This window comes from Cavenderia fasciculata, assembly GCF_000203815.1.
Source record: "Cavenderia fasciculata unplaced genomic scaffold Scf_ET2XIPL01CNAVH-3, whole genome shotgun sequence".
Classification (NCBI taxonomy): domain Eukaryota; phylum Evosea; class Eumycetozoa; order Acytosteliales; family Cavenderiaceae; genus Cavenderia; species Cavenderia fasciculata.
The window spans coordinates 817,696-836,172 of NW_004457723.1; the positions used below are offsets into that span (position 1 = coordinate 817,696).

Consider the following 18,477-nt stretch of genomic DNA (forward strand, 5'->3'; position numbering starts at 1 on the left):
TATTCTATCTTCATACATACACATATTTATATATTATTTATTCTTTTATCAATCTAAAAAGGATGTCATTAAAAGAGGTTTTATTATCATTCCTTCAGATCATTCCTGATCTAATCACATTGACGGTTCAAATCATTGGTTGTCTATTATTCTCCTTTATTTCACCGTTACTTCATCTGATCAATTTATTCAAAGTTAAACAATTCCCTTCACCTAAAACAATAGTTATGTAAGTTTGATTGATTGATTGATGAATGATAGATTATATATTATAATATAAATATATTATATATCATCGGATTACTAATAATATTATGGTTACACTCTTTGTAGAACTGGAGCATCAAGTGGAATTGGAAGATCATTGGCAATTCAATATGCTGATAAAGGAAAGGTTATTGCCATTACCGGTAGAAACAGAGATAGATTAAATGAAGTTGCCAAGAAAATAGCTGACAAGGGTGCTATCGTTGAGATTGGTGAATTTGATGTAAGCAATCGTTCAGAGATGTCTAGATGGTTACTTTCACTAGACAAGAGATCTCCAGTCGATCTTGTCATTGCAAATGCCGGAACAAGTGAATTTGTACTTGGTGATGAAGCTGGCACCTTTGAAGACAGATCCTATCAAATTGTAGAAACCAATGTATTGGGTGTCCTCAATACAATCAATCCACTCCTTCCAATCATGAGACAAAGAAAACATGGTCAAATTGTAATCGTTGGTAGTATGTCTACTTATTTCTGTCATGTACTTGCTCATTATGTTGCTTCTAAAGTAAATATACATAATATATACATATTATATAGAATAACCAATAACTAATAATATATTAATTATTAATTATTAATTATTAATTTCAATTAGTGTTGGGTACATGGATTAGCAACAACTCTTAGAAAGGAGTTGGTTCATTATGGAGTTGGAGTTACACTATTGACACCTGGATTTGTTCAAACTGGTATGACCACTTCATTACCATCGTCCATCAAGACACCAATGATTATAACGGCCGATCAAAGTGCTGCCATCTTTAAACAAGGTATCTCTGAGAACCGTGCACAAGTCATCGACAATTTTGGAACATCTCTTATTGGTACTATCGTCCAACGTGTTCCATTGAATCTTAAAGACGCCTATCATGTCATTGCCGAGTATATCTATCCATCTGGAGAATACGATATCTTTGCTAAATCTGACCCCTCTTCATCGTCTGTTCCTCCAACCACCACTAGCGCTAAAAAAAATCAAAGTAAAAAATCAAAGTAATTTGATGATGGCGATCCCTCTAGATTCTTAGTTTTCAAATTATTATTAGTTTAATAAATAAGAGAGATATCTCAATAGATATGTAAATAGAAATAACATTGTATTTTAAAATCAACTTTATAATAATCAATAATCAAACATCACAAAACAAGAATAGATACAACAACAAACAAATGAGTAGAAGGGCATTAAGTCAAAGAAATGAATTATCAGCAAAAGTTAAAGATACATTAAGTAAAACACCTACAAAGGGATCGGCTCCTTCTTCATCCACTTCATCATCTAATGATAATCAAACAAGAACAAAGAAAAAGATTATTGTTGAAAGTAGTGACGATGATGACGATCAAGATGAGAATGATGAGCCAGTGAAACCTGTAAAGAAATCTACTTCTACCACTACAAAGAATACTTCATCATCAACCAACAAACCATCATCAGCTTCATCATCATCATCAACAACTAACAAATCTTCATCATCTTCATCAACAACTAATAAACCATTGTCTTCATCCTCAACTTTAAAACCAATATCATCATCATCATCAATAACTAAAACAAAGCCATCATCTGTGGAATCAACTTCTGTTTCATCAAAACCTGTACCGACATTGTCATCGACAACAAGTACTAAATCTAAACCTACTGATCAAGTTCAAGTAGAAAGAACCAAAACAAAGGCAAATGAATCAACAACGATTTCCAAAGAAGAGGAAGAATTCAAAAGAATGGTTATGAAAAGATATCAAGACGAAGCAAAGAAAAAAGGTTGGTCATTTAATCCAGATAAATCATACAAACATATTGATACCAAATCTATGTCAAAAATGATATTATCTCTCATTTTATTGGAAGATCAACAACAACAACAACAAGAGGAAGAGGAACAACAATTATTGGAAAAAGTACACAATGTGAATCTTGGTAATGATTCACAAAAACAATCAATTAAACCGACCACTACTCCAAAAGGTGGATTGTCATCACAATTAAAGCAATTGAGGAGATTAAGTTCATCCTCTTCTAATATTATGACAATGTTGGAAAATGTACCATTATATGATACAAATCATGAAAAAGTTAAAGTAAAAGAGGAAAAGACAACCACAATCCCAACGAGCACTCTTCCTCCTCCCCCATCAAAGAATAATAATAGTGTAGATGATTTGATGCAAAATATTAAAAGATTAAGTATTCAACCTAACAACAACAAATCCATAAATTCAACAACACCTTCTTCTTCTTCACAACAACAAATTAAAATTGAATTTGATGATAGTCCTCATCTTCCAGCAAAACCTAAACATGTGTATGTATATATAGAGAGAACAATATTTATTTATTTTTATTGACCATTCCAATTTTAATTAAATTTAGATATATTGATGAAATGAATGGATCGATGGGAAAAGATGATACAAATCCAAATGATATATTAAATGTTCCACCTTTAAACAATTTTATAAATGCTACAATACGTCAATATGAAAACTTTATAATGTTTAAAAAGGAATATGCTGCCATTTATTTTGAAAGAATGAATACTACAATCTTTCAAAATAGATTCCCATCACATCAACAAATGATTGAATTTGAACAACACTCTGGATTAGATAATCCACAACAAAGTGTAGCACCAGCAAAAGTATCAATTAAAGAAAATGAATCAAAACAAAGAACCGCCATCATCATATTAAATTTAAATGAAATTAAAACTATTCGTAAGTTTATATAAACCGAAATAATAATAATAATAATACCAATCTATTTATATATATTAACTGATTTATATTTATTTATATATTTATTTTATTTAGAAAAAATGGTAAATGTATTATGTCATCAAATGTGTCATGCAGCAACATGGATATTTAATGATAGTACGGTTCCACATGGTACACAATTTAAGTATTGGGTACGATTGGCATTGGCTATATACCCCGATTTATCGATTGATCTTTGTGATAATTACAACTCCAACTCTAAATTCCACTACAAGTGTCAAAACAAACAATGTACAGTCACCTTTGGTAGACCATCTAAATTGACAGAGACCATTCTGTGTGGTCAATGCAATTCACCTATTGTACCAATGAGTTCGAGTGACTCGACTGGTACTGGCACTGGCAACAACCATCTGGTTGACAAATGCGATGACGCTGAATTCAAAGCATTCTACTATGAACATTTAGAGGAAATCGAGAAAAAGTATGGCAAACAAATCCCAAACGAACAGAAACTTTCAATTGCCAGATTAAAGTTTAAACAATTGGCAAAGATTCAAAAAGTTAAATTAATCAAATAAAATCAATACTATCTGCTGAATGGATTCTATTAAAATTTGTACAACTAATTTAAAAAGCCTTTTGGAACAAGATCGAGAAGAAAACAAAAGTGATGAACATAGATTTTTATTTAAAAAAAAGATAATTTATAAATCATGGATGACGGAAGAGAGAGAGAGACCAAAAAAGGTAAAAACTGGGTTCCCGAAAAGACAGCCCTTTGGAAGCCAGGTCGAAAAGTAGACACGAGGTCGTGTTCAACTTAGGCCAAAAACCAAATTTCACAGCGCATCAATCGATCATGATGATGGCACCCACCCAAGTGTCCTCTGTCAGCGGGCTCTGGCTGGTTTCACTCTATTACCACACCACTAATAAAACAGCTCAGCTGACAACCACCACATCACCATCGTAATGCGCTTGAAAGCGGTACAACAACAACTATCACATCAAGTCAACTCTTACATTCATTAAAAACACACACAACAACAAACAAACAAAGAAATAGAGATTTATCTCTTCGCGAGAGTAAATAACATAAATTCAACTTAGTTTACTTCTTACCTCTATCCTTGTGTATTTTACTTTAGAAATAATAATAATAATAATAAGGAGAGGAGGAGTTAACCAACCACTACAATTTTGTAATATATATATATATCTATTAACATACTAGCAACCAATAATATTGTAAAACTAAAAGAGATAGGTAGAGATCATCTATACCTATACATCCTTTTCATTTTCATTCAAAATACAGTAGTACCATCCAACGAACCAACGAACCAACCAACTTTACAACAACAACATACAAGATATTTATAATATATTATAATAATAATAATTACTTTAAACCTTTTTTAAATATCTTCTTCTTTATTCATTCATACTATACTATATTCTACTTCTATTTATCTCTTCTCTCCTCTCTCTCTCAGAATGAAATTTTCAAAATACTTGAATACGGTTAGCATTTGGAATCAACATTGTATACCATACCAAAAACTAAAGAGAAAACTAAGACTATACTTTTCACCAAATGCGCAATCACCCATCAACGATCAACGTCCACCTTCCTCTTTAGGATTGTCACCACTACCAACCAATGGTATTTCTAGTGACTCTCCATCATCTCATTCTTCATCATCTTCTACATTGTCACCATTACATTTAAATATTCCAATACTACACAATGGTAGTGGTAGCAATGGATCTGTTCAAACAAAAGTATCACATAAAGAATTCCTTACATTACTCAAGATTGAAATACAAAAGGTTGATCAATTCATAGTTGACCAGGAAAAGGAATTCTATCAACGATTCTTAAATCTTTTGTCTCGATTCAAAGCTGTCGATTTCTCATCACCATTCTCTTCGTTTTTGTATCCAATCAATCAAAGTGACCCTAATCATCAAAGAGAGGTCAATCCAATGCTGTCGTTCCAAGCTGCTTTTGAAGATGTCATCAAACAGTTGGCTGATTTGGACGAGTTTGCCAAGATCAATCGTTGGGCAATTCAAAAGCTTTTGACTACCTATACCAAGAAATATATGAAGTCAGAGTCACGTAGTAGAAAGGGTAGTATGGGTGAATCGACAAGCAACAAACCACTACTACCCAATCTCAATGGAAGTGCATTAAAAAATGGTGATGACTCTAATCCAAATTCTCCAGTTGTATTACATAAAGAGACTACAAATATTACCACCACACCAACCAAACAATTACATCAAAATGATATCGATAAATTCTTTAATGAATATGTATCAACATTGGAAATTGGAAATTGTAACAACTTAAAGAAAATAACTTTGGAAATTGAAAGAGAATATCAATTTATTTTATCAAGTGGTTTAAATTTCATTAATAATCCTTTTATTAATTTATTAAGTGTATGTACATAGTTTATAGTAAATCATGTGATTCAATATCCAACCCGTTGTATTTATATTTATATTTATATTTATATTTGTATATTTTAGGATAAAGAAAAAGAATTATCAAAAATGATTACAGTTCTTTGTCAATCAATTATAAATAATAATTTTAATTTATTAAAAGAGTAAGTATAGGTATAGGTATATTACAAGAATATAATCAATCCTCATACATAGATAGATAGATATTAATATATTATTTTTTTATTATTTTTTTTTAAGGAATATTTTAATAATTAATAATTTAATGAAAGAATTAAATATTAATATTAATACAAATTTAATGTTAAAAGAAGCAATTCATTCATGTATATGTAAAACGATTTATTTGGGTAGTATTGAAATGACAGAATATTTATTTTCAATGTACCAAGACATTGTTAATATCAATTTCCGTGACGAGGTTGATAAACAATTTATCCATATAGGCGCAGAGCATGGCCACGCCAACTTGTTGGAATTTATATTAAAACGCGGAGGAAACATTCAATCTAGAGACCATCTGATGCGTACTCCATTGCATTTGGCAGCGGCTGGTGGTCATGTGGACGCCGTTCGTCTGTTGGTCGACAGAGGTGCCAAGGTTGACGACTCTGACCGTTCCAAATCAACACCACTTCACTTGGCTAGCCGTAGTCGTGGAGTGACTGCTCCGACAGTGGTAGAGATTTTAATCGAACGTGGTGCATCGCTGGCGACGCCGGCTGTCCACGGGAGATTACCAATCCACGAGGCTGCTGCCAAGGGATTGGTCGATAACCTCAAACTTTTACTAATCGATACCGATATCATCGACGCACAAGATAGTTTTGGTAGAAGTCCATTGATTGAAGCTTCTCGAAATGGTCACAAGGAAGCTGTTCAAATACTTCTCGAGGCAGGTGCAAATGTCGATCGCGTCGATGAAGATCGTCGCACCTGTCTTCACGAAGCAGCTTCTTGTGGATCATTGGCTACGTTGGAGTTGTTGTTATCAAACATTCGCGATGGTGGTGGTAAAGAGCAGGTGTCTCGCATTGTCAACCTCCAAGACGACGATGGTTGGACTGCCCTCCACGAAGCAACCTACCAAAATTGGGTACCATGTGCCAAAGTCTTGTTGGAGCATTTTGCCAACCCATACACTCCAGACAAGGGAGAATGGTCACCCATCGTCCACTCTTTGTATCGTGGAAACATTCAATCGTCACTTGCCATCATCGATTACCTCAAAGCAAACCCATCCACTGTATTCGAACAACAAAGTAGTGTGCCAAGTACACCAAAAGGATTAAAAGATTCAAATGGACAATTATTTAAAGATGAAAAGGTGACCAGTGTTGAACCGCCCGCTCAAGATCTAGCTGGAGGAGAGACAAAATCACCAAAAACTCCCTCAGTCTTGTCAAAGAGTGGAGCTATCAATTTATCATCATCTTTATTATCTATTCTAAAAGATAAGGAAATTGAACAGCAACAGCAACAGCAACAACAACAACAAAAGGCAACATCGCCTGTAACAAAAAATAACAAGATTACCAAATCAATGATATCAACTGTAATATTTAAAATTATATCAAGTGTAAAGAGTGATCAAGGTTACAAGGTTGGCATTATTGGAAATAGAAAGGCATTGGGTAAATGGAATCCATTGCATGCACTGTTTTTGGAAAAGGTTGAGACTATTAATGGAGCATCTGGTGAAAGTATTTGGGTGGGTAAGGCATCAGTCCCAACCAACGTTCAAATCGAATATAAATATATTATTTGTCAAGGCAGTCGTTTGGATAGTTGGGAGACACTGCCAGAGAATAGAAAGTTTACACCAGAGGAGGAAAACGAACTCATCAATGACGGTACCTTTGGTAGCATTATCGACCCAACCAACGGTGAAATTATCAACACTCTTACCAACCAAACTAACCAACAGACCGATCTCCAGGAAAGTTTGGTCAAGGAATACCTTAACAACAACAATGAAAAGTTTATCGAAAAGGGGTACCTCGTAAACGACACGCAAGTTAAAATAAGATTTGGAAACATCTTGAGCACCGATCCACAACGACGCATCTTGCAGCCAATCAAAATGTTTACAGCCAACCAAAACCTTCAAGTTGGTAGAGTTGTAGTATCGCTCTGCACACAACAAAAGTTTGGAAGTGATTCGAATCTATTGGCTGGAACCGATCCAACCCAAATCACACTTCCAATTAGCAAGGATCAGACTATTACCTTTCAAACACCTAATATCCAGGAACTCTCGATCGTCCAATTCGATCTCTACAAGAGAGGAATGTCGAGCGTGTTGGTTGGTCGTGCCAGTCTTTTGGCCAAGGACCTGTTGTGCAGAAATAGCTATGTTTGCACATGTCCCATTATGAACTCGACGTTGCAGACGATTGGAGAGTTGACCTTTTTCCCGCTCGTTGTCAGTCCGTTCCACCATCCACGTATATCTGATGTGCTCTCCAATGTATTTTGGAAGTCGACACTTTTAATTGGTCATCGTGGAGGTGGTGCCGAGAATGCACGAGCTGTAGGTCGGTACCGTCGTACGCATATCAAGGAGAATACCATTCTCTCCTTTGTCACTGCTGCTTCGCTTGGTGCCCAGTACATCGAGTTTGACGTTCAATTGTCGCGTGAAAAGATTCCCATCATCTACCACGACTTTGAGGTTGCAACTGGTATTGGCGCCATTAAACTACCACTCAATCGTCTTCCAGTAGCTCAAATCTCTGAAATTAAAAAGGATCAACAAACTTCAAAATCTCAATCACCAATCAATAATAATAATAGCAATAACAGTGGCGGCGCGGCAACAAAACAAAACGCCAACCAACAGGCATCTCAACAACAACTAAAGAAATCAAAATCAATGACAGATTTGACAGTCAGCGAGATTGGATCAGGTAACACCAACATTAGCTCACCACCTTTTAATCCACATATGAATACTTCATCATCTGCATTCTCCAATCCAAATGTAGGAATTGGTATTGTAGATACGATGGCAACACTAGAACAGGCATTCAAATCAGTTCCAGCATCGACAGGATTTAATATTGAAATTAAATATCCAAGTGTTGAAGTTGAGGACATGCTACGTCTCAACAATGTCAATCGTAACGAATACGTAGACGCCATTCTCAATGTTGTATTTGATCATGCTGGATCTCGTCCAGTCATCTTTTCATCTTTTGACCCTGATATTTGTCTGCTCTGTTCTCTCAAGCAACCAAGATACCCGGTCTTTTTCCTAAGCAATGCAGGTCTCAGCCAACACTCTGATCCTCGTTGCAACTCGATTGCCGAAGCCATTCGATTCTCCAAATCCTCTCATCTCTTGGGTATTGTCACCAATTCAAGAATCCTAGTCGAAGGTACTCCAATCATTGGTGAAATTAAAATGGCTGGTCTTATGCTCTGTAGTTGGGGTGCTGAAAATAATGATCCCCAACAAGTTGACCTCCAAGAAACTCTTGGTGTCGATGCAGTCATTGTTGATCATGTTGCCTATGTTTCAAAACATTATAATAATTAAAATTATATAATAAAATATATACAATTGTCATATTAATATAAATATAAAACTATAAGCGCATTTATTTATTTTTAGAATTGGTCTTCTTCTGATATGATGGTAGATACACGACATTCAAAAGGAGAAAGAGAAGTATACATTCTATGAGGCATCATTTGAGAATCGCTGAATGGTCTTGGTACATAACTTCGTGTGATATATTCCTTTACACTTGGTCGAGTGGTAGAAGCATCCTGATACATTCCAAAAATGACATTGGAAACAAATGAGTGTTCGCTTTCTCGTATGTCACTGTATCCTTGATTGTACAAATTGTTTATGATTCGATCATGTTTTCTAAACTTGGATTTTAATGATGTCAACTTTGATAATGAATTTTCAATCTCTTGAATACTCTTAAATATTGGTTCATATTCATTCTTTTTACTAAAAGAAAAAGAGAAAATAAATTAGTTAATAAATTAAATTATTTGTAGAGAGATTGTTTTTTTAATTTACATTTCTTTTGGTATATGTAATGGCCAAAGAGAATTTAAAGATTCAATATATTTATCAATTAATTGTTTCAAATGAGGATGATTCATTCCAAGACAATATTCATTTGAAATATGTGATGATGATACTTCTGTTGAAAACATTATTGCCAATGATGATAATATTACACTTGTAATTCTAAAGAAATAAAGAAATATATTAGTACATTTGGTAGGTCTTATATTTTGTTTTTGTTTTTAGCTTACTGATATAATAAATCTGAAGGATGAACAGATTCTAAATATTGAATTGCTCTTTGGGCATGTTTGTTAAAATCAAAAAGTGGAGGTTGATCATGTGCGTGAATTGGTTTGGCCTCAACCCATGTCTTTCTCCAAATATTCTTACGATTCATTCTTTCACTCAATTTTCCGTCTCGTCCATACCCAGTCAAATGTTTTCTTCCATTTGATTCATCCACCATGATTTCATCCTCGACAATTCCAAATTCCTCTACAATGGTTTCAATTTGTGGATCGACTTGCTTTTCAGCTTGTTTGTTTTCATTGTTATTTAAAGGTATCCAATCTCTTGCTGAATGCCATCTAATAAAGTCTTCAAATACGCAACCCTTGTTTGCATGTTTGAAGGCTTGCATATCAGAGAGAAGGGATGGTGTTTGCATCTTTAATCTGATTTCGTTTGCCTCTTCAGAATCACCCAATCTGACCAATTCCTCCAACTGTTCATTTACCAAGTCATCAGTCATTGGACCAAATTCTTGTGTCTTTGGTATAACAATTTCTCTATTTTCATATAACAAGTATTGTCCTTTTAGAATTTCTCCATCTATTGCAATGGTTTCATCTGATGATTCCTCTAGTTCCTCCTCTTTAATTGTATTACCATCATCATCAATACCATCCAAATCCAAATCATCATCATCCCAACCTTCAGATTTTGAAACTACAACATTTTCCTTTGTTTCCTTTGATGATTCAGATTTTGAAAATTGATAATTATTATTATTATTATTTTTACTATTATTAATTGTTTCCTTTTCAATTTTTTTTTGAATACAATAATTTATCTAAAATAAATATAAATAAAAAATATTAATAAAATGATCGAATCAACTTTTAATATATATTTACCATTTGTAATTGTTGATAAATTAAACAACTATTCATATTAATATGAGAAGAGGTAAAAGTTCTTGGAATCAATAAAGAATTTTCCCAATGCCATTTAATTTCACCAATAAACTCTGTCCAAAATAATAAAATACTTGCCAAACTTGAAAAGTTTAAACAAATAATACTAAATGAAAAGAATAATGAATCAATTGGACATCTCTTGAATGATGGATTCTAAAAAAAAAAAATTAATATATTAATATTTATAACTTGAAAGAATTCTTTAATTTTTGTACATTTACTTACTTTATAATTTGGTAAAAAACTATTTAAAAGATCTTCTGTAATATTATTAAAATGTGATGGATCCTTTTTATCCTTTTTATCAAAGAATAAATCACGTAAAATGAGATCAATTTCACGATCACTTGGTATTACTGGTGTTCCAATTAAAGATTTTGATAAACTAGATCCCATTGATTTCATTAATGATTGTTGTTGTGGAGGTAACTGTTGTTGTGGTTGTTGTTGTTGATTGAATCCAGGTTGTTGTTGTTGACCTGTTAAATTTGGACTATTTCCAACACTTGAACCTCTTTCTTTTTCTTGATTGACTGTAAAGTTATTACGAATATTATAGTCTGACAATACTTGATAGGTTGAAGTTGTCTTTAAAGATTCTGAAAATGCACCAAATACACTGGCCAAACAATTTGACATTTGGAAAAGTGATGAATGAGGCTTTCTAAAAATCGATTTAATAAACCAACTCTTTGATTCTAATCCACTAATTTCATTCTCCAAAAGATGAATACTTTTTAATGGTGGATACATTACACAAAATTCCAATTCTAAAAAACAAATCATAAAATATATTGTTAACAAAAAGATTATTAAATTATCTTTCAATATAGACATACGTTCAATTGGATCCATTGGAAAACCCCAACTAAATCTCATTGATTCTAAAATCTTTGGCATTGGTGCATCTTCATCTTCATCATCTTCCTCATCGGTACTTTGATTCAATCTATCCTGATTTGTTGATTGTTGTTGATCTTGTTGTTGTTTGTTATGATTTAAATCATCAATATATCTCCATTCATATTCATCCCAATCACTCTTTATAAAAGTATATTTTGTTGATATAGTTGATAATGCTAAAAATTGATCCCAATTTCTATCATCTGGATCTGATGACTAAATTAATTAATAATTATATTAATATTAATAATTAGTTTTCATATATATTTATCTTATTAATTATTCATACCAATTTAGAATAAAATATACGAAGTTGTTTTTCAATTGATTCATTAATGTTTTGATGATTGTTTAATGTTGAAGGATTGATAGATTCAGTTGCAAATTTGATGGTAAAATAATTTGAATCTTTGTTTCTTGACATTGGTGAATACATATATCCAATGAAATTTTCTAATCTCTTTTCATCAAATCCAACAAATGCTGGTATATTTGTACTAAAACATAAAAGTAATATTAGTAATCTCAAGTCGCACCGACTTTTTATAATGAATGATCTTTATGTTTCTTGTTCTCACCAATTAGCATTATGAAGAGCAACAGTAAAAGCAGATAGAATAGTTGATAATTCAGATAATCCAGGGCCACTATCCTTTAATGCCAACAAAAGAAAATAACGTCCAACTCCAAACCAATTTGAAAAGTTTTCTACTTGATGATGTCTTTGTGTCGATATACTATTGATACTGTCAGCAGGTGCAGTACTAGCATATGGATTAATTGTACTAAACATTATAAAATCATTCTTTGCATCCATGAAACCTTTAAATGAGACGACAAAGATATTAATATATAATAAGTCTAAATGAATAAATGAATGTCTTATCATTTGATTGATATACATTACAATTTGGTTTAACAATATTATTATTATTCTTTGATCTTGCCGATGATGATGATGAAGGTGAAGAAGAGTTTGGTGGTAAAGGAGATCTATAAATGAATTGATAGGAGTGTCCATCATATTGAATAGTTGCATCAGATGATGATGTTGAAGCAGCCTCTTTTGATTTTGTACATTTAATGATTAGATTCTCTAGCTTTGAAATCAGTGTCTCCCAACTACTTGCAATAGTAAAGTCAATGATTTCAAATTGATCATCATGTCCATCACTATTATTAGTATTCATCACTCCACTACTTGTTTGATGAGTAGTAGTTGACATTATCTTTCTTTCTTCTCTCTCCTGTATATCTCTATATATCTATGTAACTCTTGTTGAATCAAATATTATTATTTTTGAACTTGATTTTTGCAACTACCCACTACAAATAATATTAGTGTGTTTTTCAAAAATATATTATTTTCCCTCTCTTCTTTTTGTTTGTGTGTGTTACTACTATTATTATTAATAATATTGTGTATTGTTATAAATATATTTTGTTTTAATTTTATTTGTTGTTTAATTCTTTTTTACATCTGGTACTGAAACTGGATTAAAGAAAAGATTTGGACCAAACCAACGACCATTGAGTAGACCGGACCAGTAGGCAGTTGGGAAGAGGTACTTTTTGAGACCCATGGCAAAGTAACTCTCTTTGGATTGGTCCCATGGAAGACTCTCCTTGGGAATGTTGCCGTAGACAAACTCGGCCAATATGACTTTGTTGCGACTGGTTGTAATGGGGCAACTCGTGTATCCATCGTACTTGGCGGCGAGTGGCTGGCCATTCTTGTGGCTGATGAGGTTGGCTACGAGGACTGGAGCTTGTTTAGTGATAGCTGCGGCAGTCTTGGAGGTTGGAATGTTGGAGCAGTCACCAAGCGAGAATACATTCTCATACTTGACATGTTGCAGTGTCTCTTTGTTGACACTGACAAACCCGGTGGCTGGGTCTGCCAATGGCGAGCTCTTAATCTCGTCAGATGGACCCATCGGAGGAGTGACATGTAACATATCGAATTTAACAACCTTTGGACCTTCAGCAGTCTCAAATACAGCTTCTTTGGTGTCACCACGTACTTCAACCAAATTATGTTTAAAGTTTGGTTGAACATTACGATCTTTGCAAAGACCGTCAAGTGCATCGGAATACTTTTTAACGGCAAACATGGATACACCAGCCGTGTTGAATTGCACCGATATGTTGTTACGTACACCTTCTGTTCTCCAATAATCATCGGCAAGCCACATAATCTTTTGTGGTGCACCTCCACATTTGATGACGGTACTTGGGAATGTAAAGATGGCAACACCTTGCTTCAAATTTTTGATAAAGTCGTATGTCTTTTCGACAGAGTCGAATGAGTAGTTACTTGTCACTCCATTCTTTCCCAATGTCTCTTTTAATCCCTTTATCTTGTCCCAATAGATTGTCAAACCTGTAGCAACCACCAAATAATCATATGATACCTTTTTTCCACTCTTTAATAATACTGAATTTTCCTACAAACCAAACAAACATCAAAGTCAGTCACAGATATATCATATATATTACACTTTCTATACATACATCTGGAATATATTTAATGACAGAATCCTTTTCCCATTTTGTACCTTCTGGAATAAGTGTAGTTTCATCTCTGACGCTATCCTCCTTTTTGAATAAACCTCCTCCTACCAATGTCCATAATGGTTGATAGTAATGCTTTTCACTTGGTTCCTAAATATAATTAAGATGAGTGTTAGTAAGCAGTCTATCATTGTGTCTTGTTTGTTGTATTGAATGACATACAATGATTAAAATATCACCATCCTTGTCAAACTTTCTTTGTAGTTGAGAGGCTGTTGCTAGACCACCAGCACCTCCACCAGCAATAACTATCTTTGTTGCTTGTTTAGGTGGTGATGGTGTGAATGATGTAACAAGTAATTTAACAAATTCCATGACTCTTTAATATAAATTTAAAAAGAAGAATGATCTTTTGCAGAACTGGTGATGTTCTTCAAAAAGAAGAGGTGCAGCAAAGCAATGAAAACAAACAAAAAAAAAGTTAATATCTATTTTATCAATTTCACACCTCCGCTTTGAGAGATAATACATTATAACATCACCATCGTCAAAAAGGTATTTATATATTATTATTATTATTATATTCTTGTTTATTACTTAGTTTATACTTACGATAAAAGAGAAAACTGTTTAGTGTTTGGTTTATTGTAGTTAGTTTGTTTTATTGTACAAAGTAACAGGTGTATCTGCAGTAGATATAGATATAGGACAGATAAATTAATTGTATAAGAACGAAAGAGACGAAACTATACAATGAACTATAGTTTGAGCAGTGTTGGTGTACTTTTAAAAGTTACCAGACCAACAACAACAGCAACAAAAGTAGTTTTACAAAACAAGAAGTCTATATTGTCGGCTTTGAATAATAGTGGTGGTAGATTCCATATAGATAGTACTAGTTGTGGTGTCGTCAGCAACAACAATAGATTGTCATTCTATACGAGCTGCCAACAATCTAAATCTACATCACATCTATTAAATAGGAACTATCATACAGATAATAAGGGACTCTGGTCAGACTATACACTAAATCAGGTGACATCTAACACAAGATCCCTCTATCAACCAAGAGGCATCGAACACCAACAATCGTTCCATAGAAGCTTCAACAGTAAATATTATCACCGCGTTATTATTATTAATATTAAAAAACCAGACAGATCTTTCAAGATCTCCAACAACCTTTGCATTGGGAAGAAGGACCAACGCTTTTTAATTTTTTGTAATTTCGATGTTGCCCGTCTCTCTTTTTCCTCAATACTGGATACGGATTTCTAAATTAAGATCTCTCCTCCTTCACCTCATCACATCTTATATTATTATTATTATTATTTGTATAATATTATTATAAATTATTTATTTATTTATTAATCATATTTTCAATTCAAATTAGATAAATATTATTCAACAACTACAACAATTTCAACAACAAATAAGAAGAAAGATAATTTAATAATGGAAAACAAAGCAAATGTATCAATATTTCCAGACAAGGATAGTGCAACTGGACAAGTATTGATAGTTGACGAAAGCACTAAAAAGTGTGCCATTTTAGACTCTGTACTCAACTATGCACAGGGTAGTGGTCGAACAAGCACCACATCGGTCGACAAGATTGTCGATGCCATCAAAGAGAGAGGATTGACTGTTGAATGGATTTTAGAGTCACATATCCATGCCGACCATCTTTCAGCTGCTTTTTATCTTAAAGGTCTTTATCCACAAGCCAAAACTGCTATTGGTGCAGGTACAACTGTCGTTCAAAAAACCTTTAAAACTATTTATAATTTAGATCATGATTTCCCTGTTGATGGTAGTCAATTTAATGTTTTATGGAAAGGTAAGTAAAACTATAAATTATATATATATTTAATTAATTAAATACTAATGAATTATTATACTTTTTAATTTATTTTTTAGATAATGATACATTTAAAATTGGAAATTTAAATGTACATGTTTATCATACACCAGGACATACACCATCATGTGTATCATATTATATTGAAAATGATAGTGTATTTGTAGGTGATACCATTTTTATGCCAGATGTTGGTACTGCACGTTGTGATTTCCCAAATGGTAGTGCTGCCACTCTATTTGAATCGACCAAGAAGATTTTATCGTTACCAGACCATGTCCAAATCTATGTCTGTCACGACTATCCACCTCCAGAGAGACAACTTTGCTATGTCACCACAGTGGCAGAAGAAAAAAGTACCAACAAACATCTCAAAGATGGTACGACCAAAGAACAATTCATCGAAATGAGAACTGCTCGTGATGCCACTCTCTCTACTCCACAACTTCTCATTCCATCTATTCAAGTTAATATTCGTGCTGGTCAATTACCAGAAGCTGAATCAAATGGTATTAGTTATATTAAAATCCCTATTAATTATTTTAAATAAATAAATAAAATAAATAATTAATAAATATAAGTTTTTTAAAAAATAATGGTTGATTATTTATTTATAAACAAAGATGGGATGGAAGGAAATAAAACTGGTATTATAAGGGTCAAGATAGATAGATAGATATATATATCTTCGATTTAAGATCCAGGTTTTGGTTTTGATTTAAATAATGAATCGAAAAATTCAGCACGTGATGCTGCCATTACTTGTTCTTCAATTTCATTTTCAGTTTCTCTCCAATCCGATGCAAATAATGAATCTTCAAATAATTGTCTCTCTAATAATTCCATATCTGATTTTTTAATTGCCTTTTCTATTAATGATTTATCTGCCATCTAAAAAAAAATAAATAAACAAACAAATTAATATATGTATATATTATTGATTGATTTGCATGTTTAACTTACACCAGGATGAAAATCAGGAAGTCCTAAACCAACACCAACAGAAGGATTATTCATATCATGAAGTGAGTCATAGTGATTTCCATTTCTATAATTTAATCTTAATGGAGTGTTTCCCTTGTAGGAACCTTGAAATATATTGATTGGTTCAAGAGTTTTGTGATAAACCTCTACAGGACGATTGAAAATCTCTGACAAGGCTTGCATTTCAACATTGTTTCCATAGACCTTATCATTTCTCTTTCTTTTTATATATTCATCGAAATCCTCTGTAATAAATTGAGAATAATGATCTCTTTCTGCCATCATATACTCCATACATTTTTCTCTAACTTGTCCATGCATTTCTTGGTCTCCATAAATTTGATCAGCTAAAAAAAAGAAGTAAAAAAATATAGTTTAGGAATCATTATATATAAATTTGATATTATTTGTTTGTTTGTTTTGTAATCAAACTTACCTATAGATCTAAATAAACAATTTCCATCTTCTTTCATTCTCTTTAGTACATATCCTTTTTTCTTTTTAATTATATCTTCAAATAACCTTTCATCTTGTATTACTTGATTATTATTATTATTCATGGCAATATTATTATTATTATTATTATTATTATTATTATTATTATTATTATTACTGTTTAAAATATTTCTATTTGTAGTAGTTGTTGGTACTGGTTGTTGTATTGGTGGAGGTTCATATTCATCTGCGCTATTATTCTCTTCATCAGAATGAGAGCTGTGATAATTTGATGGTGGACTATTATTACTACTACTACTACTACTACCTCCACTATTCCTATTATTGTTATTATTATTATTGTTATTATTATTATTATTATTATTATTATTATTATTAATATTACTGTTGTTGCTATTATTGTTGTTATTGTTGCCTCTTCTCTTTTGGTTTGTTTTATTATTATTATTGTTATTTACAGATTGGGTAGGATTATTATTATTGTTATTATTATTATTATAGTTTAAAGTAGGATTATAACTACTGCCGCTACCACTAGTAGCAACCATTGAGCCCATACCAACTCCCATTCCACTATTAGTTATATTTCTACTGCTATTCTTTGGACTAGTGTTACCGCTGGTACTAGTACTTGTTGTACTAGTGGTTGATGTTGATGTGCTACTCGTTGATGTTGTACTGGTAGTGCTAGTACTTGTTGATGTGTTGTTTACATGTTGATTATTTACATTTTGTACATTATTATTGTTATGATTGTTGTTATTATTATTATTATTCCCTCCCAATGCTTTTCTTTGTACAACTATTCGAGTCATTTTTCTATCTGTTTGTTTTCAAAGAGAGAGAGAGAGAGAGAAGACTATAGTTGTCTGTCTCTCTAACCACAACTATAGTTTCCTTTTATATGTTTGATTGAATAGTCTAATTTTGTTTTTGATGAATTCAGCCTAGTCTGACAAAAGAAAGAAAGGATCGATTTAAAAAAAGATAAATAAATAAAATGTAATAAATAAAATATTAACAAAAACTGTTAATCGAATAATGTAATAGTT

At 32.5% G+C, this 18,477-nt stretch overlaps 7 protein-coding genes across 7 annotated transcripts; 4 read left to right on the plus strand and 3 right to left on the minus strand.

Annotated features, from left to right (window-relative positions):
• Window positions 1-62: 62 nt before the first annotated feature.
• DFA_07165 (short-chain dehydrogenase/reductase family protein) lies at window positions 63-1,324 on the plus strand (the record flags this gene model as incomplete). The annotated part of the gene is made up of 4 exons (XM_004366974.1): window positions 63-229; window positions 334-778; window positions 869-1,253; window positions 1,320-1,324. 4 exons carry the CDS (start codon window positions 63-65, stop codon window positions 1,322-1,324), a joined length of 1,002 nt encoding a protein of 333 aa, XP_004367031.1.
• A 119-nt stretch (window positions 1,325-1,443) lies between these two features.
• DFA_07166 (uncharacterized protein) lies at window positions 1,444-3,575 on the plus strand (the record flags this gene model as incomplete). Its single annotated transcript, XM_004366975.1, has 3 exons — window positions 1,444-2,579; window positions 2,648-2,991; window positions 3,088-3,575. The coding sequence occupies 3 exons, from the start codon at window positions 1,444-1,446 to the stop codon at window positions 3,573-3,575; spliced, it is 1,968 nt and encodes a 655-aa protein (XP_004367032.1).
• Window positions 3,576-4,494: 919 nt separating this feature from the next.
• DFA_07167 (uncharacterized protein) lies at window positions 4,495-9,016 on the plus strand (the record flags this gene model as incomplete). The annotated part of the gene is made up of 3 exons (XM_004366976.1): window positions 4,495-5,448; window positions 5,539-5,618; window positions 5,716-9,016. The coding sequence occupies 3 exons, from the start codon at window positions 4,495-4,497 to the stop codon at window positions 9,014-9,016; spliced, it is 4,335 nt and encodes a 1,444-aa protein (XP_004367033.1).
• A 71-nt stretch (window positions 9,017-9,087) lies between these two features.
• DFA_07168 (uncharacterized protein) lies at window positions 9,088-12,836 on the minus strand (the record flags this gene model as incomplete). Its single annotated transcript, XM_004366977.1, has 8 exons — window positions 9,088-9,442; window positions 9,515-9,688; window positions 9,757-10,580; window positions 10,645-10,860; window positions 10,933-11,826; window positions 11,900-12,107; window positions 12,189-12,471; window positions 12,518-12,836. 8 exons carry the CDS (start codon window positions 12,834-12,836, stop codon window positions 9,088-9,090), a joined length of 3,273 nt encoding a protein of 1,090 aa, XP_004367034.1.
• A 237-nt stretch (window positions 12,837-13,073) lies between these two features.
• On the minus strand, window positions 13,074-14,499 carry sqrdl (putative sulfide quinone reductase; the record flags this gene model as incomplete). The annotated part of the gene is made up of 3 exons (XM_004366978.1): window positions 13,074-14,057; window positions 14,125-14,274; window positions 14,347-14,499. 3 exons carry the CDS (start codon window positions 14,497-14,499, stop codon window positions 13,074-13,076), a joined length of 1,287 nt encoding a protein of 428 aa, XP_004367035.1.
• Window positions 14,500-14,877: 378 nt separating this feature from the next.
• gloB2 (hydroxyacylglutathione hydrolase) lies at window positions 14,878-16,535 on the plus strand (the record flags this gene model as incomplete). The annotated part of the gene is made up of 3 exons (XM_004366979.1): window positions 14,878-15,235; window positions 15,518-15,964; window positions 16,045-16,535. The coding sequence occupies 3 exons, from the start codon at window positions 14,878-14,880 to the stop codon at window positions 16,533-16,535; spliced, it is 1,296 nt and encodes a 431-aa protein (XP_004367036.1).
• Window positions 16,536-16,678: 143 nt separating this feature from the next.
• Window positions 16,679-18,240, minus strand: DFA_07171 (OTU domain-containing protein; the record flags this gene model as incomplete). The annotated part of the gene is made up of 3 exons (XM_004366980.1): window positions 16,679-16,876; window positions 16,949-17,316; window positions 17,406-18,240. The coding sequence occupies 3 exons, from the start codon at window positions 18,238-18,240 to the stop codon at window positions 16,679-16,681; spliced, it is 1,401 nt and encodes a 466-aa protein (XP_004367037.1).
• Window positions 18,241-18,477: the final 237 nt, after the last annotated feature.